The 24,439-nt window shown below is 45.9% G+C and overlaps 2 protein-coding genes and 1 long non-coding RNA gene across 38 annotated transcripts; 2 read left to right on the plus strand and 1 right to left on the minus strand.

Annotated features, from left to right (window-relative positions):
- LOC127917734 (F-box only protein 32-like) lies at nucleotides 1-23,804 on the minus strand. Its single transcript, XM_052500753.1, has 7 exons — nucleotides 23,524-23,804; nucleotides 21,157-21,256; nucleotides 10,075-10,168; nucleotides 5,929-6,113; nucleotides 3,359-3,658; nucleotides 2,102-2,179; nucleotides 1-1,647 (listed from the first exon to the last, which is right to left on the minus strand). The coding sequence occupies exons 1-7, from the start codon at nucleotides 23,628-23,630 to the stop codon at nucleotides 1,558-1,560; spliced, it is 954 nt and encodes a 317-aa protein (XP_052356713.1). The 5' UTR covers nucleotides 23,631-23,804; the 3' UTR covers nucleotides 1-1,557.
- On the plus strand, nucleotides 6,223-10,068 carry LOC127917739 (uncharacterized). 2 transcript variants are annotated; one of them, XR_008097681.1, is made up of 5 exons: nucleotides 8,525-8,659; nucleotides 8,868-8,928; nucleotides 9,465-9,629; nucleotides 9,682-9,837; nucleotides 9,890-10,068. It is a non-coding gene; the product is annotated as an uncharacterized LOC127917739 (long non-coding RNA). The 2 variants fall into 2 exon arrangements; XR_008097680.1 differs by lacking the exons at nucleotides 8,525-8,659; nucleotides 8,868-8,928; nucleotides 9,682-9,837 and adding an exon at nucleotides 6,223-7,221 and having other exon boundaries at nucleotides 9,196-9,629.
- On the plus strand, nucleotides 10,199-15,502 carry LOC127917738 (uncharacterized). Of its 35 annotated transcripts, XM_052500757.1 has the most exons (6): nucleotides 10,199-10,814; nucleotides 10,858-10,986; nucleotides 13,180-13,265; nucleotides 13,352-13,437; nucleotides 13,696-13,738; nucleotides 13,825-15,502. In XM_052500757.1, the coding sequence occupies exons 1-6, from the start codon at nucleotides 10,375-10,377 to the stop codon at nucleotides 14,193-14,195; spliced, it is 1,155 nt and encodes a 384-aa protein (XP_052356717.1). In that variant the 5' UTR covers nucleotides 10,199-10,374; the 3' UTR covers nucleotides 14,196-15,502. The 35 variants fall into 35 exon arrangements, 8 of the variants coding, with proteins under 8 accessions (XP_052356717.1, XP_052356716.1, XP_052356720.1 ...); XR_008097669.1 differs by lacking the exon at nucleotides 13,352-13,437 and having other exon boundaries at nucleotides 10,199-10,685; nucleotides 10,815-10,986; nucleotides 13,524-13,738; XR_008097664.1 differs by lacking the exons at nucleotides 10,858-10,986; nucleotides 13,352-13,437 and adding an exon at nucleotides 11,116-11,287 and having other exon boundaries at nucleotides 10,199-10,685; nucleotides 13,524-13,738.
- Nucleotides 23,805-24,439: the final 635 nt, after the last annotated feature.

The following is a 24,439-nucleotide window of genomic DNA, read 5'->3' on the forward strand; positions in this document are numbered from 1 at the left end:
TTCCCCTACCTTTTTCCTTTTAGAAAATGAAAGCCATTATGTTTTAAAACTAGGGCTGTCAAAGTTAACTCGTTAAATAACGCGTGACATTTGTAATTCCCGTAAAAACAAAATTGGACACCGTTTGTCTCAATTTCTTCATCACACGGAATCTTTCTGAACGCTCGTTTCCACACGGACCCTTTTGATGGCTTGTTTCCGCACGGACCGTTTTAAGCGCAACACACAACACGCTCTGTGCCTGGTCACGCCTCTCAGTCAGTGTGACCTCGGTCTCAGTAGCGCTGCCGGGCTCTTGTGGTGCCCGACGCGCACAGCTTTGAACAACAGTTAAAAGGAAAACTGACATTAAGTTCAACCATAAACACATTCCCTGGCGTTTCTTTAGATAACAGCAAAAACATAATTTGTACAAAAGCTTTTAGCTTAGTTATGCTAACGCTAGCTAGCAAACCAAACTAAAATGTTTACAATGCCATGCCTGATTGCATCTTGAATCAACTAGCTAGCTAACTTCCCACTAAAACAGGAAATCCAATCCATTCACCTAACGTTACCGTTTTAGTTTTCAGGTTAAGTTCAGAAAAGTATCCCAATTCTAGTAGCAGCTTGTGACTAGTTGGTGTTGAGGAACATAGATCAGTATCCTAGGCTAGATCTAATACCTGTCTGATCGGTTGTTAATTGGACAGGTTAATTAACATTGGACGGGTTTAAAAGCCCTTTGTCTCCATGGATACAGTTCTATCTTCCTTATAGTCAACACTCCAATCAGAAATTGGCAGAACACTCATGTGGAATGCCTGAAGCTTTCAGAACTTGAGTGTGTGTGTGGCAACTGAGGAAGTGTTAAACTTCAAGAACATTGATAAGAGGGAGTAGAGGCCTACTGAAACATTGGGAGCGTTAGCATCTATGTTCGCAGTGACTTTTGTGCCGTTTATAGTTTCAAATGCCATTAAAAACATGCATACAGATGATTTTCTCTCTTTCCCTTACAATCCAAACATAGTATGTCTATAACTCAATGCACTGCTTTTTAAAAAGGATCTTTTAATGTTATTAACTCTATTAATTATTTGAATCGTTTGACAGCCCTATTTAAAAACTAATCAAATTCACTTTTGCAAATTATTTCCTTTCTGGAAAATGTTTCAACTTAGTATGCTGTTATGGTAGCCATGCAGTAACTGCACTCAGGAAGAGAAGTGCACTTAATTTGAATTTAAAATGTTAAAAAAGGACCAAACTTATTTAATAAACTTCAGAGTACTCTGTTCCACCTCATCCCCCTCTTCTTGGTCCACCTCTCTTTGGATCAGTTTGTCAAGTTCACTTGTTCTCAGCTGTAGAACTCCAGCTCCCAGAATCCTCAGCTCTCCAGAAGCCAAGAATTCCATTGCATCATTTCCCCACTGCTTCCTCTCCCCCAGTGTCACGGTGACCAGGAACCATCACCACTATACACATACTAAGGGCCCGTTTGGATCCATTTGATCTCTCTATAAAGCAGTTCTGTACCGTATGTACAAAAGGCACTCAGGCTCCGTGTGGCTCTCAGAACTTGAAGAGGTTGATAAAGCCTTGTGGAGAAACAGGCTTACAGCAGCTCTCTGTGTTGTTGGCTGTGCAAGGGTGGTTTGTATCCTGAAACCACACAGAGAGAGAGAGAGAATTTAGTAAAGTAAATTAATTCTAAAGAAACAGAAATAACTGTCTAATTACTAGAGATGAAGTGTTCCCAACACTACCTTCCAGAAGAGGATGTGACAGTGTGTGACACAGAGAGAGACAGAGATGATAGAATGAGAGATGTTGAAGTGTTCCCAACACTACCTTCCAGAAGAGGATGTGACAGTGTGTGACACAGAGAGAGACAGAGACAGAGATGATGGAATGAGAGATGTTGAAGTGTTCCCTACCTTCCAGAAGAGGATGTGACAGTGTGTGACACAGAGAGAGAGAGAGACAGAGATGATAGAATGAGAGATGTTGAAGTGTTCCCAACACTACCTTCCAGAAGAGGATGTGACAGTGTGTGACACAGAGAGAGACAGAGACAGAGATGATGGAATGAGAGATGTTGAAGTGTTCCCCCTACCTTCCAGAAGAGGATGTGACAGTGTGTGCAGAACTGCAGGGTTAGAATGATTGACAGGTGTTGAAGTGTTCCCACACACTACATCTTCTTCCAGAAGAGGATGTGACCCTTGTCTGACACCATCAGAGACAGAGATCTGAAGGAGAGATGTTGAAGTGTTCCCTACCTTCCAGAACAGGATTGTCATGTTTGCAAACTGCAGGTTTTGATATCTGCACTGCAACAAAATAAAACACACACACACAAAAAGAGATGCATTCAGTTTTAGTGTTAAGGTTGGAATTGTTAAGGGTTAGGAGCTAGGGTTAGAGTTTTAGGGTTAAGGTTAGAATGAGGTTAAGGGTTAGGAGCTAGGGTTAGAGTTTTAGGGTTAAGGTTAGAATTAGATTAAGGGTTAGGAGCTAGGGTTAGAGTTTTAGGGTTAAGGTTAGAATGAGGTTAAGGGTTAGGAGCTAGGGTTAGAGTTTTAGGGTTAAGGTTAGAATGAGGTTAAGGGTTAGGAGCTAGGGTTAGAGTTTTAGGGTTAAGGTTAGAATGAGGTTAAGGGTTAGGAGCTAGGGTTAGAGTTTTAGGGTTAAGGTTAGAATTAGATTAAGGGTTAGGAGCTAGGGTTAGAGTTTTAGGGTTCTGGCTCTGATCAGGCCCTACACCCAAACAAGGGCACTGCGTTCATCCACCTCTGGCCTGCTCGCCTCCCTACCACTGAGGAAGTACAGTTCCCGCTCAGCCCAGTCAAAACTGTTCGCTGCTCTGGCCCCCCAATGGTGGAACAAACTCCCTCACGACGCCAGGACAGCGGAGTCAATCACCACCTTCCGGAGACACATGAAACCCCACCTCTTTAAGGAATACCTAGGATAGGATAAGTAATCCTTCTCCCCCCCCTTTAAGATTTAGATGCACTATTGTAAAGTGACTGTTCTACTGGATGTCATAAGGTGAATGCACCAATTTGTAAGTCGCTCTGGATAAGAGCGTCTGCTAAATGACTTAAATGTAATGTAAATGTAGGGTTAAGGTTAGAATTAGGTTAAGGGTTAGGAGCTAGGGTTAGAGTTTTAGGGTTAAGGTTAGAATTAGGTGAAGGGTTAGGAGCTAGGGTCAGAGTTTTAGGGTTAAGGTTAGAATTAGATTAAGGGTTAGGAGCTAGGGTTAGAGTTTTAGGGTTAAGGTTAGAATTAGGTGAAGGGTTAGGAGCTAGGGTTAGAGTTTTAGGGTTAAGGTTAGAATTAGGTGAAGGGTTAGGAGCTAGGGTTAGAGTTTTAGGGTTAAGGTTAAAGAAAATACGATTTGAAATGCGACTGAATTGTGTGTCCCCACAAAGTTAATTATAGAAGACTGTGTGTGTATGTATATATAAATACCAGTCTGTACCTGTCTGTCAGTGAAGTGGTGCTGGCAGAGTCTCTTCCACAGCAGCCTGTCCTCAGTGAGTTGTCCCAGGTCTGGAGTCACCTGTCCCAAACTGACCAGGTCCCTGCCATCTGACAGACGCTCCATGATGTTCAGCTGCAGGCTGGCAGGCAGGTCTGTCAGGGTCATACCCTTTGACACAGGCTGGAGGGGAGTGGACACACAGAGACTTACATTTTGTCATTTTATTTTACCTTTATTTAACTTGGCAAGTCAGTTAAGAACAAATTCTTATTTTCAATGACGGCCTGGGAACAGTGGGTTAACTGCCTGTTCAGGGGCAGAACGACAGATTTGTACCTTGTCAGCTCGGGGGTTTGAACTTGCTACCTTCCGGTTACTAGTCCAACGCGCTAACCACTAGGCTACCCTGCCTCCTCTACACTCTAACCGCTAGGCTACCCTGCCGCCTCTACACTCTAACCGCTAGGCTACCCTGCCGCCTCTACACTCTAACCGCTAGGCTACCCTGCCGCCTCTACACTCTAACCGCTAGGCTACCCTGCCGCCTCTACACTCTAACCGCTAGGCTACCCTGCCGCCTCTACACTCTAACCGCTAGGCTACCCTGCCGCCTCTACACTCTAACCGCTAGGCTACCCTGCCCCCTCTACACTCTAACCGCTAGGCTACCCTGCCGCCTCTACACTCTAACCGCTAGGCCACCCTGCCGCCTCTACACTCTAACCACTAGGCCACCCTGCCGCCTCTACACTCTAACCACTAGGCCACCCTGCCGCCTCTACACTCTAACCACTAGGCCACCCTGCCGCCTCTACACTCTAACCACTAGGCCACCCTGCCGCCTCTACACTCTAACCACTAGGCTACCCTGCCGCCCCTACACTCTAACCGCTAGGCTACCCTGCCACCTCTACACTCTAACCGCTAGGCTACCCTGCCGCCTCTACACTCTAACCGCTAGGCTACCCTGCCGCCCCTTCCACATAAGGTGGAAGCTTTTGGTTTTGCTTCCTTTCTTCCTTCAACAACAATATATATTCCTTATATCCATTCGTATTAAAGCATCTCTAGTCCTGGGGGTATCAGTGATTGGCTGAATTAGTCCTGGGGGTATCAGTGATTGGCTGAATTCCAACTAGCTGGGTCTCACAGGTCTAAAACAACGAAGGTAAATCCAGAAACGTAGAGATGCCTGCAGGATCCCTGGACCAGAGTGGCTCCATTCTAATATAGTCTTTCATTTCCTTGACAGATTCCTTATGATCCTGTAAAAGTTTGGGGGCTCAACCCTGTTGATCTGAATGTTGTCCAGCTCTTGTTCCCACTGCAGGATGTTCTCCATGCTAACTAGCTAACTAGCTGTGCCTTTCCTACTCACCCTGTTGATCTGAATATTGTCCAGCTCTTGTTCCCACTGCAGGATGTTCTCCATGCTAACTAGCTAACTAGCTAACTAGCTGTGCCTTTCCTACTCACCCTGTTGATCTGAATATTGTCCAGCTGTTGTTGCCACTGCAGGATGTTCTCCATGCTAACTAACTAGCTAACTAACTAGCTGTGCCTGTCCTACTCACCCTGTTGATCTGAATATTGTCCAGCTGTTGTTGCCACTGCAGGATGTTCTCCATGCTAACTAGCTAACTAACTAACTAGCTAACTAGCTAACTAACTAGCTGTGCCTGTCCTACTCACCCTGTTGATCTGAATATTGTCCAGCTGTTGTTGCCACTGCAGGATGTTCTCCATGCTAACTAACTAGCTAACTAACTAGCTGTGCCTGTCCTACTCACCCTGTTGATCTGAATATTGTCCAGCTGTTGTTGCCACTGCAGGATGTTCTCCATGCTAACTAGCTAACTAACTAACTAGCTAACTAACTAGCTGTGCCTGTCCTACTCACCCTGTTGATCTGAATATTGTCCAGCTGTTGTTGCCACTGCAGGATGTTCTCCATGCTAACTAACTAGCTAACTAACTAGCTGTGCCTGTCCTACTCACCCTGTTGATCTGAATATTGTCCAGCTGTTGTTGCCACTGCAGGATGTTCTCCATGCTAACTAGCTAACTAACTAACTAGCTAACTAGCTGTGCCTGTCCTACTCACCCTGTTGATCTGAATATTGTCCAGCTGTTGTTGCCACTGCAGGATGTTCTCCATGCTAACTAGCTAACTAACTAACTAGCTAACTAGCTAACTAACTAGCTGTGCCTGTCCTACTCACCCTGTTGATCTGAATATTGTCCAGCTGTTGTTGCCACTGCAGGATGTTCTCCATGCTAACTAGCTAACTAACTAACTAGCTAACTAGCTAACTAACTAGCTGTGCCTGTCCTACTCACCCTGTTGATCTGAATATTGTCCAGCTGTTGTTGCCACTGCAGGATGTTCTCCATGCTAACTAGCTAACTAACTAACTAGCTAACTAACTACCTGTGCCTGTCCTACTCACCCTGTTGATCTGAATATTGTCCAGCTGTTGTTGCCACTGTAGAATGTTCTCCATGCGATGGACCCAACAGTTGATGTTCCCCACCAGAACAGACTTTCCCATATCCTGCACCAGGCCACACAGAGACACGTACAGGGTCTGAAGGAGCTCCTTGATTGGCCGAACATTCTGCTGGTCACCGAGGACTGTGGAGGGAGAGGACAAGAGAAACATTTCTTCAGCAACTCTCAGGAAGACAAAATGGAAGTAGATTTCATTAGTACTTCTAAACTTTGTATTATGAATGTGTTATTTCATTATTTTATTTTTTTAAATATATATTTTTAAAGGACACATCGTGCCTGTGCAGTTAATACACATGGTGTTCTGTGTTCCCTTGGTAGTGCTATTTACACCACCCTGAGCAGTTAATACACATGGTGTTCCCTTGGTAGTGCTAGTTACACCACCCTGTGCAGTTAATACACATGGTGTTCCCTTGGTAGTGCTAGTTACACCACCCTGAGCAGTTAATACACATGGTGTCCCTTGGTAGTGCTAATTACACCACCCTGAGCAGTTAATACACATGGTGTTCCCTTGGTAGTGCTAGTTACACCACCCTGTGCAGTTAATACACATGGTGTTCCCTTGGTAGTGCTATTTACACCACCCTGAGCAGTTAATACACATGGTGTCCCTTGGTAGTGCTAGTTACACCACCCTGAGCAGTTAATACACATGGTGTTCCCTTGGTAGTGCTAGTTACACCACCCTGAGCAGTTAATACACATGGTGTTCTGTGTTCCCTTGGTAGTGCTATTTACACCACCCTGTGCAGTTAATACACATGGTTAGAGGAAGTATGGAGGTCATAATGCTCCCCAGACCTGGTTGTTGACATGATAAGAGGAAGTATGGAGGTCATAATGCTCCCCAGACCTGGTTGTTGACATGATTAGAGGAAGTATAGAGGTCGTAGTGCTCCCCAGACCTGGTTGTTGACATGATTAGAGGAAGTATGGAGGTCGTAATGCTCCCCAGACCTGGTTATTGACATGATTAGAGGAAGTATGGAGGTCGTAGTGCTCCCCAGACCTGGTTGTTGAGGTTGTTGACATGATTAGAGGAAGTATGGAGGTCGTAGTGCTCCCCAGACCTGGTTGTTGAGGTTGTTGACATGATTAGAGGAAGTATGGAGGTCGTAATGCTCCCCAGACCTGGTTGTTGACATGATTAGAGGAAGTATGGAGGTCGTAGTGCTCCCCAGACCTGGTTGTTGAGGTTGTTGACATGATTAGAGGAAGTATGGAGGTCATAATGCTCCCCAGACCTGGTTGTTGACATGATTAGAGGAAGTATGGAGGTCGTAATGCTCCCCAGACCTGGTTGTTGACATGATTAGAGGAAGTAGAGGTCGTAGTGCTCCCCTGACCTGGTTGTTGACATGATTAGAGGAAGTATGGAGGTCGTAGTGCTCCCCAGACCTGGTTGTTGAGGTTGTTGACATGATTAGAGGAAGTATGGAGGTCGTAGTGCTCCCCAGACCTGGTTGTTGACATGATTAGAGGAAGTATGGAGGTCATAATGCTCCCCTGACCTGGTTGTTGACATGATTAGAGGAAGTATGGAGGTCGTAGTGCTCCCCAGACCTGGTTGTTGACATGATTAGAGGAAGTATGGAGGTCATAATGCTCCCCAGACCTGGTTGTTGACATGATTAGAGGAAGTATAGAGGTCGTAGTGCTCCCCAGACCTGGTTGTTGACATGATTAGAGGAAGTATAGAGGTCGTAGTGCTCCCCAGACCTGGTTGTTGACATGATTAGAGGAAGTATGGATGTCGTAGTGCTCCCCAGACCTGGTTGTTGACATGATTAGAGGAAGTATGGAGGTCATAATGCTCCCCAGACCTGGTTGTTGACATGATTAGAGGAAGTATGGAGGTCGTAATGCTCCCCAGACCTGGTTGTTGACATGATTAGAGGAAGTATGGAGGTCATAATGCTCCCCAGACCTGGTTGTTGACATGATTAGAGGAAGTATAGAGGTCGTAGTGCTCCCCAGACCTGGTTGTTGACATGATTAGAGGAAGTATGGCGGTCATAATGCTCCCCAGACCTGGTTGTTGAGGTTGTTGACATGATTAGAGGAAGTATGGAGGTCATAATGCTCCCCAGACCTGGTTGTTGACATGATTAGAGGAAGTATGGAGGTCATAATGCTCCCCAGACCTGGTTGTTGACATGATTAGAGGAAGTATGGAGGTCATAATGCTCCCCAGACCTGGTTGTTGACATGATTAGAGGAAGTATGGAGGTCGTAATGCTCCCCAGACCTGGTTGTTGACATGATTAGAGGAAGTATGGAGGTCGTAGTGCTCCCCAGACCTGGTTGTTGACATGATAAGAGGAAGTATGGAGGTCGTAATGCTCCCCAGACCTGGTTGTTGACATGATTAGAGGAAGTATAGAGGTCGTAGTGCTCCCCAGACCTGGTTGTTGACATGATTAGAGGAAGTATGGAGGTCGTAGTGCTCCCCAGACCTGGTTGTTGAGGTTGTTGACATGATTAGAGGAAGTATGGAGGTCGTAATGCTCCCCAGACCTGGTTGTTGACATGATTAGAGGAAGTATGGAGGTCGTAGTGCTCCCCAGACCTGGTTGTTGAGGTTGTTGACATGATTAGAGGAAGTATGGAGGTCGTAATGCTCCCCAGACCTGGTTGTTGACATGATTAGAGGAAGTATGGAGGTCATAATGCTCCCCAGACCTGGTTGTTGACATGATTAGAGGAAGTATGGAGGTCGTAATGCTCCCCAGACCTGGTTGTTGACATGATTAGAGGAAGTATGGAGGTCGTAGTGCTCCCCAGACCTGGTTGTTGACATGATTAGAGGAAGTATGGAGGTCATAATGCTCCCCAGACCTGGTTGTTGACATGGTTAGAGGAAGTATGGAGGTCGTAGTGCTCCCCAGACCTGGTTGTTGAGGTTGTTGACATGATTAGAGGAAGTATGGAGGTCGTAATGCTCCCCAGACCTGGTTGTTGACATGATTAGAGGAAGTTAGATGCAAGTGGCTGTTCCACTGGATGTCATAAGGTGTATGCACCAATTTGTAAGTCGCTCTGGATAAGAGCGTCTGCTAAATGACTTAAATGTAAATGTAAATGTAAGTATGGAGGTCATAATGCTCCCCAGACCTGGTTGTTGACATGATTAGAGGAAGTATGGAGGTCGTAGTGCTCCCCAGACCTGGTTGTTGACATGATTAGAGGAAGTATGGAGGTCGTAATGCTCCCCAGACCTGGTTGTTGACATGATTAGAGGAAGTATGGAGGTCGTAGTGCTCCCCAGACCTGGTTGTTGAGGTTGTTGACATGATTAGAGGAAGTATGGAGGTCATAATGCTCCCCAGACCTGGTTGTTGACATGATTAGAGGAAGTATGGAGGTCGTAGTGCTCCCCAGACCTGGTTGTTGACATGATTAGAGGAAGTATGGAGGTCGTAATGCTCCCCAGACCTGGTTGTTGACATGATAAGAGGAAGTATGGAGGTCATAATGCTCCCCAGACCTGGTTGTTGACATGATTAGAGGAAGTATGGAGGTCGTAATGCTCCCCAGACCTGGTTGTTGACATGATTAGAGGAAGTATGGAGGTCGTAGCGCTCCCCTGACCTGGTTGTTGAGGTTGTTGACATGATAAGAGGAAGTATGGAGGTCGTAGTGCTCCCCAGACCTGGTTGTTGACATGATAAGAGGAAGTATGGAGGTCATAATGCTCCCCAGACCTGGTTGTTGACATGATTAGAGGAAGTATGGAGGTCGTAGTGCTCCCCAGACCTGGTTGTTGACATGATTAGAGGAAGTATGGAGGTCATAATGCTCCCCAGACCTGGTTGTTGACATGATTAGAGGAAGTATGGAGGTCGTAGTGCTCCCCAGACCTGGTTGTTGACATGATAAGAGGAAGTATGGAGGTCATAATGCTCCCCAGACCTGGTTGTTGACATGATTAGAGGAAGTATGGAGGTCGTAGTGCTCCCCAGACCTGGTTGTTGACATGATTAGAGGAAGTATGGAGGTACACAATAATAAACTAGGAAGTCATGAAGAGAGGGGGGAGGAAGACCGGATTTGAGATTCAAACAGAAAGAGAGCTCACCTTTCTGCACCACTCTCTCCAGGATGTTCATGTAATTTTTCTGAGCCACTCCGCTGAGCGAGGGCAGCTGGGACTTGGCAATGAGCTCCAGCAGCTAGAGGAGAGAGAGACAGAGAGAGAGAGAGACAGAGAGAGAGAGAGAGAGAGACAGAGAGAGAGAGAGAGAGACAGAGAGAGAGAGAGAGAGAGAGAGAGAGAGAGAGAGAGAGAGAGAGAGAGACAGAAAACCAACATAAATATCAGCAGGCCTACTGTCAGACTCACAGACTCGCTCTGTTCCTCAATTACTTATTGTTTGCTATGCTTGTCTGTCTCCGAGTCACAAATAGCAAGGCCCTGGTCAGAAGCAGTGCACTATGGGCCCTGGTCAGAAGCAGTGCACTATGGGCACTGGTCAGAAGCAGTGCACTATGGGCACTGGTCAGAAGCAGTGCACTACGAAGGGAATCGGGTGCCATTTGGGACTCAAGCTGTTCTTCCATGACTGACTGCTTATTATGGTTTTATGGTCTCTGTAGGTGTAGAAAGACAGACAGAGCTCATTTCACAACAACAATCTGGTCTCTATGGAGACGGTGGTCTCTAACTATCAGACTGTTGGAACAGAGGAGGTGTCTCCTGGTCTCTATCTATCAGACTGTTGGAACAGAGGAGGTGTCTCCTGGTCTCTATCTATCAGACTGTTGGAACAGAGGAGGTGTCTCCTGGTCTCTATCTATCAGACTGTTGGAACAGAGGAGGTGTCTCCTGGTCTCTAACTATCAGACTGTTGGAACAGAGGAGGTGTCTCCTGGTCTCTAACTATCAGACTGTTGGAACAGAGGAGGTGTCTCCTGGTCTCTATCTATCAGACTGTTGGAACAGAGGAGGTGTCTCCTGGTCTCTATCTATCAGACTGTTGGAACAGAGGAGGTGTCTCCTGGTCTCTATCTATCAGACTGTTGGAACAGAGGAGGTGTCTCCTGGTCTCTATCTATCAGACTGTTGGAACAGAGGAGGTGTCTCCTGGTCTCTATCTATCAGACTGTTGGAACAGAGGAGGTGTCTCCTGGTCTCTAACTATCAGACTGTTGGAACAGAGGAGGTGTCTCCTGGTCTCTAACTATCAGACTGTTGGAACAGAGGAGGTGTCTCCTGGTCTCTATCTATCAGACTGTTGGAACAGAGGAGGTGTCTCCTGGTCTCTATCTATCAGACTGTTGGAACAGAGGAGGTGTCTCCTGGTCTCTATCTATCAGACTGTTGGAACAGAGGAGGTGTCTCCTGGTCTCTATCTATCAGACTGTTGGAACAGAGGAGGTGTCTCCTGGTCTCTAACTATCAGACTGTTGGAACAGAGGAGGTGTCTCCTGGTCTCTATCTATCAGACTGTTGGAACAGAGGAGGTGTCTCCTGGTCTCTATCTATCAGACTGTTGGAACAGAGGAGGTGTCTCCTGGTCTCTATCTATCAGACTGTTGGAACAGAGGAGGTGTCTCCTGGTCTCTATCTATCAGACTGTTGGAATAGAGGAGGTGTCTCCTGGTCTCTATCTATCAGACTGTTGGAACAGAGGAGGTGTCTCCTGGTCTCTATCTATCAGACTGTTGGAACAGAGGAGGTGTCTCCTGGTCTCTAACTATCAGACTGTTGGAACAGAGGAGGTGTCTCCTGGTCTCTAACTATCAGACTGTTGGAACAGAGGAGGTGTCTCCTGGTCTCTATCTATCAGACTGTTGGAACAGAGGAGGTGTCTCCTGGTCTCTAACTATCAGACTGTTGGAACAGAGGAGGTGTCTCCTGGTCTCTAACTATCAGACTGTTGGAACAGAGGAGGTGTCTCCTGGTCTCTATCTATCAGACTGTTGGAACAGAGGAGGTGTCTCCTGGTCTCTAACTATCAGACTGTTGGAACAGAGGAGGTGTCTCCTGGTCTCTATCTATCAGACTGTTGGAACAGAGGAGGTGTCTCCTGGTCTCTATCTATCAGACTGTTGGAACAGAGGAGGTGTCTCCTGGTCTCTATCTATCAGACTGTTGGAACAGAGGAGGTGTCTCCTGGTCTCTATCTATCAGACTGTTGGAACAGAGGAGGTGTCTCCTGGTCTCTAACTATCAGACTGTTGGAACAGAGGAGGTGTCTCCTGGTCTCTATCTATCAGACTGTTGGAACAGAGGAGGTGTCTCCTGGTCTCTATCTATCAGACTGTTGGAACAGAGGAGGTGTCTCCTGGTCTCTATCTATCAGACTGTTGGAACAGAGGAGGTGTCTCCTGGTCTCTATCTATCAGACTGTTGGAACAGAGGAGGTGTCTCCTGGTCTCTATCTATCAGACTGTTGGAACAGAGGAGGTGTCTCCTGGTCTCTATCTATCAGACTGTTGGAACAGAGGAGGTGTCTCCTGGTCTCTAACTATCAGACTGTTGGAACAGAGGAGGTGTCTCCTGGTCTCTAACTATCAGACTGTTGGAACAGAGGAGGTGTCTCCTGGTCTCTATCTATCAGACTGTTGGAACAGAGGAGGTGTCTCCTGGTCTCTAACTATCAGACTGTTGGAACAGAGGAGGTGTCTCCTGGTCTCTAACTATCAGACTGTTGGAACAGAGGAGGTGTCTCCTGGTCTCTATCTATCAGACTGTTGGAACAGAGGAGGTGTCTCCTGGTCTCTAACTATCAGACTGTTGGAACAGAGGAGGTGTCTCCTGGTCTCTAACTATCAGACTGTTGGAACAGAGGAGGTGTCTCCTGGTCTCTATCTATCAGACTGTTGGAACAGAGGAGGTGTCTCCTGGTCTCTAACTATCAGACTGTTGGAACGGAGGAGGTGTCTCCTGGTCTCTAACTATCAGACTGTTGGAACAGAGGAGGTGTCTCCTGGTCTCTAACTATCAGACTGTTGGAACAGAGGAGGTGTCTCCTGGTCTCTATCTATCAGACTGTTGGAACAGAGGAGGTGTCTCCTGGTCTCTAACTATCAGACTGTTGGAACAGAGGAGGTGTCTCCTGGTCTCTATCTATCAGACTGTTGGAACAGAGGAGGTGTCTCCTGGTCTCTAACTATCAGACTGTTGGAACAGAGGAGGTGTCTCCTGGTCTCTAACTATCAGACTGTTGGAACGGAGGAGGTGTCTCCTGGTCTCTAACTATCAGACTGTTGGAACGGAGGAGGTGTCTCCTGGTCTCTATCTATCAGACTGTTGGAACAGAGGAGGTGTCTCCTGGTCTCTAACTATCAGACTGTTGGAACGGAGGAGGTGTCTCCTGGTCTCTAACTATCAGACTGTTGGAACAGAGGAGGTGTCTCCTGGTCTCTATCTATCAGACTGTTGGAACAGAGGAGGTGTCTCCTGGTCTCTAACTATCAGACTGTTGGAACGGAGGAGGTGTCTCCTGGTCTCTAACTATCAGACTGTTGGAACAGAGGAGGTGTCTCCTGGTCTCTAACTATCAGACTGTTGGAACAGAGGAGGTGTCTCCTGGTCTCTATCTATCAGACTGTTGGAACAGAGGAGGTGTCTCCTGGTCTCTAACTATCAGACTGTTGGAACAGAGGAGGTGTCTCCTGGTCTCTAACTATCAGACTGTTGGAACAGAGGAGGTGTCTCCTGGTCTCTAACTATCAGACTGTTGGAACAGAGGAGGTGTCTCCTGGTCTCTATCTATCAGACTGTTGGAACGGAGGAGGTGTCTCCTGGTCTCTAACTATCAGACTGTTGGAACAGAGGAGGTGTCTCCTGGTCTCTAACTATCAGACTGTTGGAACAGAGGAGGTGTCTCCTGGTCTCTATCTATCAGACTGTTGGAACAGAGGAGGTGTCTCCTGGTCTCTAACTATCAGACTGTTGGAACAGAGGAGGTGTCTCCTGGTCTCTATCTATCAGACTGTTGGAACAGAGGAGGTGTCTCCTGGTCTCTATCTATCAGACTGTTGGAACAGAGGAGGTGTCTCCTGGTCTCTATCTATCAGACTGTTGGAACAGAGGAGGTGTCTCCTGGTCTCTATCTATCAGACTGTTGGAACGGAGGAGGTGTTTGGAAACTCTGCACCTGGCTTGAACTCTCTAGCCCCATCATGACTCAGTGGATACACAGACACATTCTTGAAAGGGAACATCTATGCATGAATCCTAAAGGGGCTTGAGAGCGTGCTCGTGTGTGTGTGTGTGTGTGTGTGTGTGTGTGTGTGTGTGTGTGTGTGTGTGTGTGTGTGTGTGTGTGTGTGTGTGTGTGTGTGTGTGTGTGTGTGTGTGTGTGTCTCTCCCCCTGTGTGTTTACATGCCTACAGTATCCCTGTCACTTTAATGAAGCCACTAGAACACTGTTCCCCCCCCTGGCTGGGGCAGGGTGTCTCTAGTCCAACACAGTGTACACCCCAGCATCTAGTCCAACACAGTGTACACCACAGCATCTAGTCCAACACAGTGTACACCACAGCATCTAGTCCAACACAGTGTACACCACAGCATCTAGTCCAACACAGTGTACACCCCAGCATCTAGTCTAAACACAGTGTACACCCCAGCATCTAGTCTAAACACAGTGTACACCACAGCATCTAGTCCAACACAGTGTACACCCCAGCATCTAGTCCAACACAGTGTACACCACAGCATCTAGTCCAACACAGTGTACACCCCAGCATCTAGTCCAACACAGTGTACACCACAGCATCTAGTCCAACACAGTGTACACCACAGCATCTAGTCCAACACAGTGTACACCCCAGCATCTAGTCCAACACAGTGTACACCACAGCATCTAGTCCAACACAGTGTACACCACAGCATCTAGTCTAACACAGTGTACACCACAGCATCTAGTCCAACACAGTGTACACCACAGCATCTAGTCTAACACAGTGTACACCACAGCATCTAGTCTAAACACAGTGTACACCACAGCATCTAGTCTAACACAGTGTACACCCCAGCATCTAGTCTAACACAGTGTACACCACAGCATCTAGTCCAACACAGTGTACACCACAGCATCTAGTCTAAACACAGTGTACACCACGGCATCTAGTCCAACACAGTGTACACCACAGCATCTAGTCTAACACAGTGTACACCACAGCATCTAGTCCAACACAGTGTACACCCCAGCATCTAGTCTAACACAGTGTACACCACAGCATCTAGTCTAAACACAGTGTACACCACAGCATCTAGTCTAACACAGTGTACACCACAGCATCTAGTCTAACACAGTGTACACCCCAGCATCTAGTCTAACACAGTGTACACCACAGCATCTAGTCCAACACAGTGTACACCCCAGCATCTAGTCTAACACAGTGTACACCCCAGCATCTAGTCTAACACAGTGTACACCACAGCATCTAGTCCAACACAGTGTACACCACAGCATCTAGTCCAACACAGTGTACACCCCAGCATCTAGTCTAACACAGTGTACACCACAGCATCTAGTCTAACACAGTGTACACCACAGCACACCACAGCATCTAGTCCAACACAGTGTACACCCCAGCATCTAGTCTACACAGTGTACACCACAGCATCTAGTATAACACAGTGTCAACACAGTACACCACAGCATCTAGTCTAACACAGTGTACACCCCAGCATCTAGTCTAACACAGTGTACACCCCAGCATCTAGTCTAACACAGTGTACACCCCAGCATCTAGTCCAACACAGTGTACACCACAGCATCTAGTCAACACAGTGTACACCACAGCATCTAGTCCAACACAGTGTACACCACAGCATCTAGTCCAACACAGTGTACACCACAGCATCTAGTCTAACACAGTGTACACCACAGCATCTAGTCTAACACAGTGTACACCACAGCATCTAGTCTAACACAGTGTACACCACAGCATCTAGTCTAACACAGTGTACACCACAGCATCTAGTCTAACACAGTGTACACCACAGCATCTAGTCTAACACAGTGTACACCACAGCATCTAGTCTAACACAGTGTACACCACAGCATCTAGTCTAACACAGTGTACACCACAGCATCTAGTCTAACACAGTGTACACCTAGTCCCTAACACAGTGCACACCACAGCATCTAGTCTAACACAGTGTACACCCCAGCATCTAGTCTAACACAGTGTACACCACAGCATCTAGTCTAACACAGTGTACACCACAGCATCTAGTCTAACACAGTGTACACCCCAGCATCTAGTCTAACACAGTGTACACCACAGCATCTAGTCCAACACAGTGTACACCACAGCATCTAGTCTAACACAGCATCTAGTCCAACACAGCATCTAGTCCAACACAGCATCTAGTCCAACACAGCATCTAGTCCAACACAGTGTACACCACAGCATCTAGTCCAACACAGTGTACACCACAGCATCTAGTCTAACACAGTGTACACCACAGCATCTAGTCTAACACAGTGTACACCACAGCATCTAGTCCAACACAGTGTACACCACAGCATCTAGTCCAACACAGTGTACACCACAGCATCTAGTCTAACACAGTGTACACCACAGCATCTAGTCTAACACAGTGTACACCACAGCATCTAGTCTAACACAGTGTACACCACAGCATCTAGTCTAACACAGTGTACACCACAGCATCTAGTCTAACACAGTGTACACCACAGCATCTAGTCCAACACAGTGTACACCACAGCATCTAGTCCAACACAGTGTACACCACAGCATCTAGTCCAACACAGTGTACACCACAGCATCTAGTCCAACACAGTGTACACCACAGCATCTAGTCTAACACAGTGTACACCCCAGCATCTAGTCCAACACAGTGTACACCACAGCATCTAGTCTAACACAGTGTACACCACAGCATCTAGTCCAACACAGTGTACACCCCAGCATCTAGTCTAACACAGTGTACACCACAGCATCTAGTCTAACACAGTGTACACCACAGCATCTAGTCTAACACAGTGTACACCACAGCATCTAGTCTAACACAGTGTACACCACAGCATCTAGTCCAACACAGTGTACACCACAGCATCTAGTCCAACACAGTGTACACCACAGCATCTAGTCTAACACAGTGTACACCACAGCATCTAGTCCAGTGTACACCACAGCATCTGTACACCACAGCATCTAGTCCAACACAGTGTACACCACAGCATCTAGTCTAACACAGTGTACACCACAGCATCTAGTCCAACACAGTGTACACCACAGCATCTAGTCCAACACAGTGTACACCACAGCATCTAGTCCAACACAGTGTACACCACAGCATCTAAACACAGTGTACACCACAGCATCTAGTCCAACACAGTGTACACCACAGCATCTAGTCCAACACAGTGTACACCACAGCATCTAGTCTAACACAGTGTACACCACAGCATCTAGTCCAACACAGTGTACACCACAGCATCTAGTCTAACACAGTGTACACCACAGCATCTAGTCTAACACAGTGTACACCACAGCATCTAGTCTAAACACAGTGTACACCACAGCATCTAGTCTAACACAGTGTACACCACAGCATCTAGTCTAACACAGTGTACACCACAGCATCTAGTCTAACACAGTGTACACCACAGCAGTCTGTGTGTGTGTACACCACAGTCTAACACAGTGTACACCCCAGCATCACCACAGCATCTAGTCAACACAGTGTACACCACAGCATCTAGTCTACAGTAGATCAGTGTACACCACAGCATCTAGTCTGACATGTGTGTGTACACCACAGTAGATCAGGACATGTGTGTGTGTGTGTGTGTGTGTACTTATAGCCTCCACTCTACAGTAGTCAGGACATTGTGTGTGTGTGTGTGTGTGTGTGTGTGTGTACTTATAGCCTCCACTCTACAGTAGATCAGGACATTGTGTGTGTGTGTGTGTGTGTACTTATAGCCTCCACTCTACAGTAGATCAGACACAGTGTACACTTATAGCCTCCAGTCTACAGTAGATCAGGACATGTGTGTGTGTGTGTGTGTGTACTTATAGCCTCCACTCTACAGTAGATCAGGACAGTGTACACCCTCCATCTACAGTCAACACAGTGTGTGTGTGTGTGTGTGTGTGTGTGTGTGTGTGTGTGTGTGTGTGTGTACTTATAGCCTCCACTCTACAGTAGATCAGGACATTGTGTGTGTGTGTGTGTGTGTGTGTATAGCCTCCACTCTACAGTAGATCAGGACATTGTGTGTGTGTGTGTGTGTGTGTGTGTGTGTGTGTGTGTGTGTGTGTGTGTGTGTGTGTGTGTGTGTGTGTGTACTTATAGCCTCCACTCTACAGTAGATCAGGACATTGTGTGTGTGTGTGTACTTATAGCCTCCACTCTACAGTAGATCAGGACATTGTGTGTGTGTGTGTGTGTGTACTTATAGCCTCCACTCTACAGTAGATCAGGACATTGTGTGTGTGTGTGTGTACTTATAGCCTCCACTCTACAGTAGATCAGGACATTGTGTGTGTGTGTACTTATAGCCTCCACTCTACAGTGGATCAGGACATTGTGTGTGTGTGTGTGTGTGTGTGTGTGTGTGTGTGTGTGTGTGTGTGTGTGTGTGTGTGTGTGTGTGTGTGTGTGTGTGTGTGTACTTATAGCCTCCACTCTACAGTAGGTCAGGACATGTGTGTGTGTGTGTGTGTGTGTCAGGACATTGTGTGTGTGTGTGTGTACTTATAGCCTCCACTCTACAGTAGATCAGGACATTGTGTGTGTGTGTGTGTGTGTGTGTGTGTACTTATAGCCTCCACTCTACAGTAGATCAGGACATTGTGTGTGTGTGTGTGTGTGTGTACTTATAGCCTCCACTCTACAGTAGATCAGGACATTGTGTGTGTGTGTGTGTGTACTTATAGCCTCCACTCTACAGTAGATCAGGACATGTGTGTGTGTGTGTGTGTACTTATAGCCTCCACTCTACAGTAGATCAGGACATTGTGTGTGTGTGTGTGTGTGTGTGTGTGTACTTATAGCCTCCACTCTACAGTAGATCAGGACATTGTGTGTGTGTGTGTGTGTGTGTAGTCCACTCTACAGTAGATCAGATCAGAGACATTGTGTGTGTGTGTGTACTTATAGCCTCCACTCTACAGTAGATCAGGACATTGTGTGTGTGTGTGTGTGTGTGTGTGTGTACTTATAGCCTCCACTCTACAGTAGATCAGGACATTGTGTGTGTGTGTGTGTGTGTACTTATAGCCTCCACTCTACAGTAGATCAGGACATGTGTGTGTGTGTGTGTGTGTAGTGTGTGTGTGTGTGTGTGTGTGTGTGTGTGTGTGCTTATAGCTCCACTCTACACTAACTAACCATCAACGTAGGTTGTGTCTCCATTTCCACTAACCCAGAGAGTATTGCCTAATAGATCAACACACAGCTGTGTTTCCATGATCGTTGTGTCACCCTATGGGCTTAAAAAGTAGTGCACTACATTATATAGGGAATACAGTGCCATTTGGGGTCCCGGACAAAGTAGTGCGCTACATTATATAGGGAATACGGTGCCATTTGGGGTCCCGGACAAATTAGTGCACTACATTATATAGGGAATAGGGTGCCATTTGGGACGCAGTGGTAAACCTGATCTGTGTGGTGTAAACGAGAACCTCACTAATATCATGCTGCAGTAACACAGACACACACACGTTACCTAAGATATTATTCTGATGAACGTCTGTACTTACTGTTCTAGTTCTCTTTTAAATCAACAGAGAGAGAGAGGTGTTCAAAGCAGACCACCAAACACACACCGTATCTCTCTCTCCCTCACAGAGTCTCTCTCTCGCTCCCTCACAGGAAGCTGTGAGTTAAGAGAATATCTCCAAAGAGCCTCTTGTCTGGAGAGAAGTGATAAGGCCCAGAGAGAGAGACAGCAGAGAGAGAGAGAGAAGAGAGAGAGAGAGAGAGAGAAAGAGACAGCAGAGAGAGAGAGAGAGAGAGAAAGAGACAGCAGCAGCAGAGAGAGAGAGAGAGAGAGAGAGAAAGAGACAGCAGAGAGAGAGAGAGAGAGAGAGAAAGAGACAGCAGAGAGAGAGAGACACAGAGAGAGAAGAAAGAGACAGGAGAGAGAGAGAGAAAGAGACAGCAGAGAGAGAGAGAGAAGAGAGACAGCAGAGAGAGAGAGAGAAAGAGACAGCAGAGAGAGAGAGAGAAAGAGACAGCAGAGAGAGAGAGAAAGAGACAGCAGAGAGAGAGAGAAAGAGACAGCAGAGAGAGAGAAAGAGACAGCAGAGAGAGAGAAAGAGACACAGCAGAGCAGAGAGAGAGAGAAAGAGACAGCAGAGGAAGAGAAAGGTGAAGCAAGGAAGAGAAGAGAGCGAGCAAGAGACCTACACGCCCAGAACATAACACAGCCCTTTAAAACACCCCTCAGTACTGTGTCTGAGGTTAACCCTTTAAAACTCCTACTCTCTATGGTAACACCCTTTAATGTTCAACAATACATTAGTATGAATGCACAATGTCATATTTGTCATTTTCCTAAGGTGACGCCGAAGGACAATTCACATCCCCCGATGGACAATAAAGTTATTTTCCCATCTCATGGGAATCCTCAGATGGACAATAAAGTTATGTTCCTATCTCATAGGAATCCTCAGATGGACAATAAAGTTATGTTCCCATCTCATAGGAATCCTCAGATGGACAATAAAGTTATGTTCTATCTCATAGGAATCCTCAGATGGACAATAAAGTTATGTTCCCATCTCATGGGAATCCTCAGATGGACAATAAAGTTATGTTCCCATCTCATAGGAATCCTCAGATGGACAATAAAGTTATGTTCCCATCTCATAGGAATCCTCAGATGGACAATAAAGTTATGTTCCCATCTCATAGGAATCCTCAGATGGACAATAAAGTTATGTTCCCATCTCGTAGGAATCCTCAGATGGACAATAAAGTTATGTTCCCATCTCATAGGAATCCTCAGATGGACAATAAAGTTATGTTCCTATCTCATAGGAATCCTCAGATGGACAATAAAGTTATGTTCCCATCTCATGGGAATCCTCAGATGGACAATAAAGTTATGTTCCCATCTCGTAGGATCCTCAGATGGGAACATAACTTTATTGTCCATCTCATAGGAATCCCTTCATGATGATTTAACACAGAAGTAGAAGGGAGAAGTCAACCCACCCGTACGACATAGTTGAACCTCCGGTTGTCCTTGATGGCGCTGCAGAAGTCCAGCCGGTTGAACGCTTCTCCCAGAGTGCAGTAACCATGACGCTGGGATAATTAGGACCATCGGGTATTAGTGTCTGGTTCAACGGGCAACAGGGTATACTGTAACTGTTTATGTTAATAAAGAGACAGTCCTTCCTTCCTTTCCTTCCTTCCTTCCTTTCCTCCCTCCCTCCCTCCCTCCCTTTCTTCCTTTCTTCCTTCCTTCCTTCCTTCCTTCCTTCCTTCCTTCTTTCCTTCCTTTCCTTCCCTTCCTTCCTTCCTTCCTTCCTTTCCTTCCTTCCCTTCCTTTCCTTCTTCCTTCCTTCCTTCCTTCCTTCCTTCCTTTCCTTTTGGAACCTCTTTCCTTCCTTCCTTTGTCCCGTAAAATCCATTTGTCTTTCCTTCCGGTACTGAAATCTAGAGAGAAAAAGGAGATCTTTGCGTTGTTGTTATCTTTCCTTCTCTTCTGACCATTTCCTATGTAAAATGTCTTTCCTGATGTCATTCCTCTGTTTTACTGTAATACAGACCATACATAGGTTAAACTACAGGAATACATCCTTAGCGCTTGTTGTTCAATAGCTGAAGACAGACCTTTCCTTCTGGAAGACAGACCTTCTTAGCTGCCATACATCCTGTTATGTAACAGACAGACCATACATCCTGTTCCATTGGAAGACAGACCTCCTGGAAGCAATTGGAAGACTTCCTCTCCTTTTACAATAGCTGGAAGACAGACCATACATCCTGTTAGCAATAGCTGGAAGACAGACCATACATCCTGTTAGCAATAGCTGGAAGACAGACCATCCATCCTTCCATTGGAAGACAGACCATACATCCTGTTAGCAATAGCTTCCTTTGTTAGCCTTTCCTTCCTTCCTGTTAGCCTTACCTCTTTAGACCATACTTCCTGGAAGACAGACCATACATCCTGTTAGCAATAGCTGGAAAAAGACCATACACCCTGTTGACCAATAGCTGGAAAAATGTCTTTATGATGTCAAGACAGACCATACATCCTGTAGGTGGAAAAGACCATACATCTGTTAGCAATAGCTGGAAGACAGACCATACATCCTGTTAGCAATAGCTGGAAGACAGACCATACATCCTGTTAGCAATAGCTGGAAGACAGACCATACATCCTGTCACAATAGCTGGAAGACAGACCATACATCCTGTCACAATAGCTGAAAGACAGACCATACATCCTGTCACAATAGCTGGAAGACAGACCATACATCCTGTTAGCAATAGCTGGAAGACAGACCATACATCCTGTTAGCAATAGCTGAAAGACAGACCATACATCCTGTTAGCAATAGCTGGAAGACAGACCATACATCCTGTTAGCAATAGCTGGAAGACAGACCATACATCCTGTTAGCAATAGCTGGAAGACAGACCATACATCCTGTTAGCAATAGCTGGAAGACAGACCATACATCCTGTTAGCAATAGCTGGAAGACAGACCATACATCCTGTTAGCAATAGCTGGAAGACAGACCATACATCCTGTTAGCAATAGCTGGAAGACAGACCATACATCCTGTTAGCCATAGCTGGAAGACAGACCATACATCCTGTTAACCATAGCTGGAAGACAGACCATACATCCTGTTAACCATAGCTGGAAGACAGACTATACACCCAGTTACATATCTGGCGTACAAAAAGCTACATTTGAGTTTTATTATTGTATGAAATGTTTTTAAAAATGGCTCATTTGAGATGATACTATGGTTTTTCCAAACAGGTAGGCATATAGTTGGCTTCAAACTGCCTGGAGTCAGGATCCACTGTAATTACAACAGACGTCGTCTAATCCCATCACTTGCACACTAGTTATTTATAGCACAATGATTAACGAGTAGGAACACAGGCTCAAAAACACACAATAACAACACAATAACGTCTCCTGCTTAGCCGTAGTATAACAGCAAGAGCGAATACCGTATTGTGAGTAACGTCACATTAGGTTTCTATCACTTATCTATTTATCGCTTATTTTAGAGGTAGACTGGATATCAAATTGTCAATATGTATATATTTTTCTCCTCTGTCCCCCTGCCGCAATCTCTCAATTCAAGGGCTTTATTGGTATGGGAAACATATGTTAACATTGCCAACGCAAGTGAACTAGATAATAAATAAATGTGTCTCTCTCTCTATCGCTCTCAGAGCATTTCATGGGAAAACTCCTTGGATAACTTGATGGCGCACTTCAGTTGTTCTCGATGTCACTAGCTGGTGTCGATGCTGCTCAAGACAACATGTATCAGGAAGCACAAACACAACAAAACAATACATTCAGTTTCCGATACTGACCTCACGTCTGAGTCATTGCTGTTTTTTCGTCTAAAGAATAGTTTTTCCATCCTTCTTCAGTTTTAACCCAGCTCTGACCCGGGGACCGCCAATCCTGTCCTAGAAAAGGCATTCTCGGCAGTTTAAATATCAACAACGCCGAAAGAAAATGATAGTTCTGACTTTATGTTGAAGAACGTTAAATGTTGTAAGATACAGGTTTGTTTTTGTCTCCCGTCTGGTCTTCAATAAAGTGTCTGATGTGTCGTCTGGTATTGTGACTGCGCAGCGGCCCGTTTTATTCTCCTGGGAACAATCCGGAAAGTCAACACTTGAGCTCCTCCCCCTTTTGGAAACTGTGCCGCAACACGTGGCTTTGTTTATCTTCTTCTCTGTTGCAAAACGACCCAGGGAAGGAATACTGTCAACCACAGTGGGGGTTTAGGGGGCAAATGTCCTGTGCTGGAAGATACATTAATCATTTTATACTGCTGAATCAGAGCTTTTTCATTTGACCTAGACACAACAAGCCTTTCTTGATAACGTAGATAAAATAATCTTATCAGTTTCTGTCAATTCCCCTGACTCATCCCTGGAAGTTAAAAATGAAGTCTCTTCTCAGGATTCTGCAAAAGTGCAGGGTTACATTGGGGGAAACTAGATGTATAAGGGGGGGTTAAGTTGAGCCGCCCTCTAGGAAAATATACACCAAATTAATAATTCCACCAAATATTTAGGAAGAGGTCATCGTTTCATGGAGTCTGTGAAGGAAGAAATCACTTGGAAAAAGTGGTAAGCAAGTTATGTGCATCGATTTTCACCAAGTCAGATAAATGTATTAGGCTGGAGGTTTCCTTGTAGCTGTGTGGGCTAGTAGTTTGCCTTGGGGTAAGTTTAGCCAATGGCCTTGGAGTATCCAATGGTTGAGCCAATGGCCTTGAG

This window comes from Oncorhynchus keta, unplaced genomic scaffold (assembly GCF_023373465.1).
Source record: "Oncorhynchus keta strain PuntledgeMale-10-30-2019 unplaced genomic scaffold, Oket_V2 Un_contig_1190_pilon_pilon, whole genome shotgun sequence".
Lineage (NCBI taxonomy): Eukaryota > Metazoa > Chordata > Actinopteri > Salmoniformes > Salmonidae > Oncorhynchus > Oncorhynchus keta.

What these genes read in the sequence shown, in the direction of transcription:
- LOC127917738 (XM_052500754.1), top strand. Translation starts at nt 10,375, where the DNA reads ATGCTTGTCTGTCTCCGAGTCACAAATAGCAAGGCCCTGGTCAGAAGC. An exon ending in AGACTGTTGGAACAGAGGAG is followed by an intron (nt 10,987 to 13,179) that starts GTGTCTCCTGGT and finishes GGAACGGAGGAG; the next exon opens with GTGTCTCCTGGTCTCTAACT. An exon ending in AGACTGTTGGAACAGAGGAG is followed by an intron (nt 13,395 to 13,609) that starts GTGTCTCCTGGT and finishes GGAACAGAGGAG; the next exon opens with GTGTCTCCTGGTCTCTAACT.
- LOC127917734 (XM_052500753.1), bottom strand. Translation starts at nt 23,630, where the DNA reads ATGCCTTTTCTAGGACAGGATTGGCGGTCCCCGGGTCAGAGCTGGGTT. An exon ending in TAACCTTAACCCTAAAACTC is followed by an intron (nt 2,180 to 3,358) that starts TAACCCTAGCTC and finishes AAGAAGATGTAG; the next exon opens with TGTGTGGGAACACTTCAACA. An exon ending in GTCACATCCTCTTCTGGAAG is followed by an intron (nt 1,648 to 2,101) that starts GTAGGGGGAACA and finishes GTGTGGTTTCAG; the next exon opens with GATACAAACCACCCTTGCAC.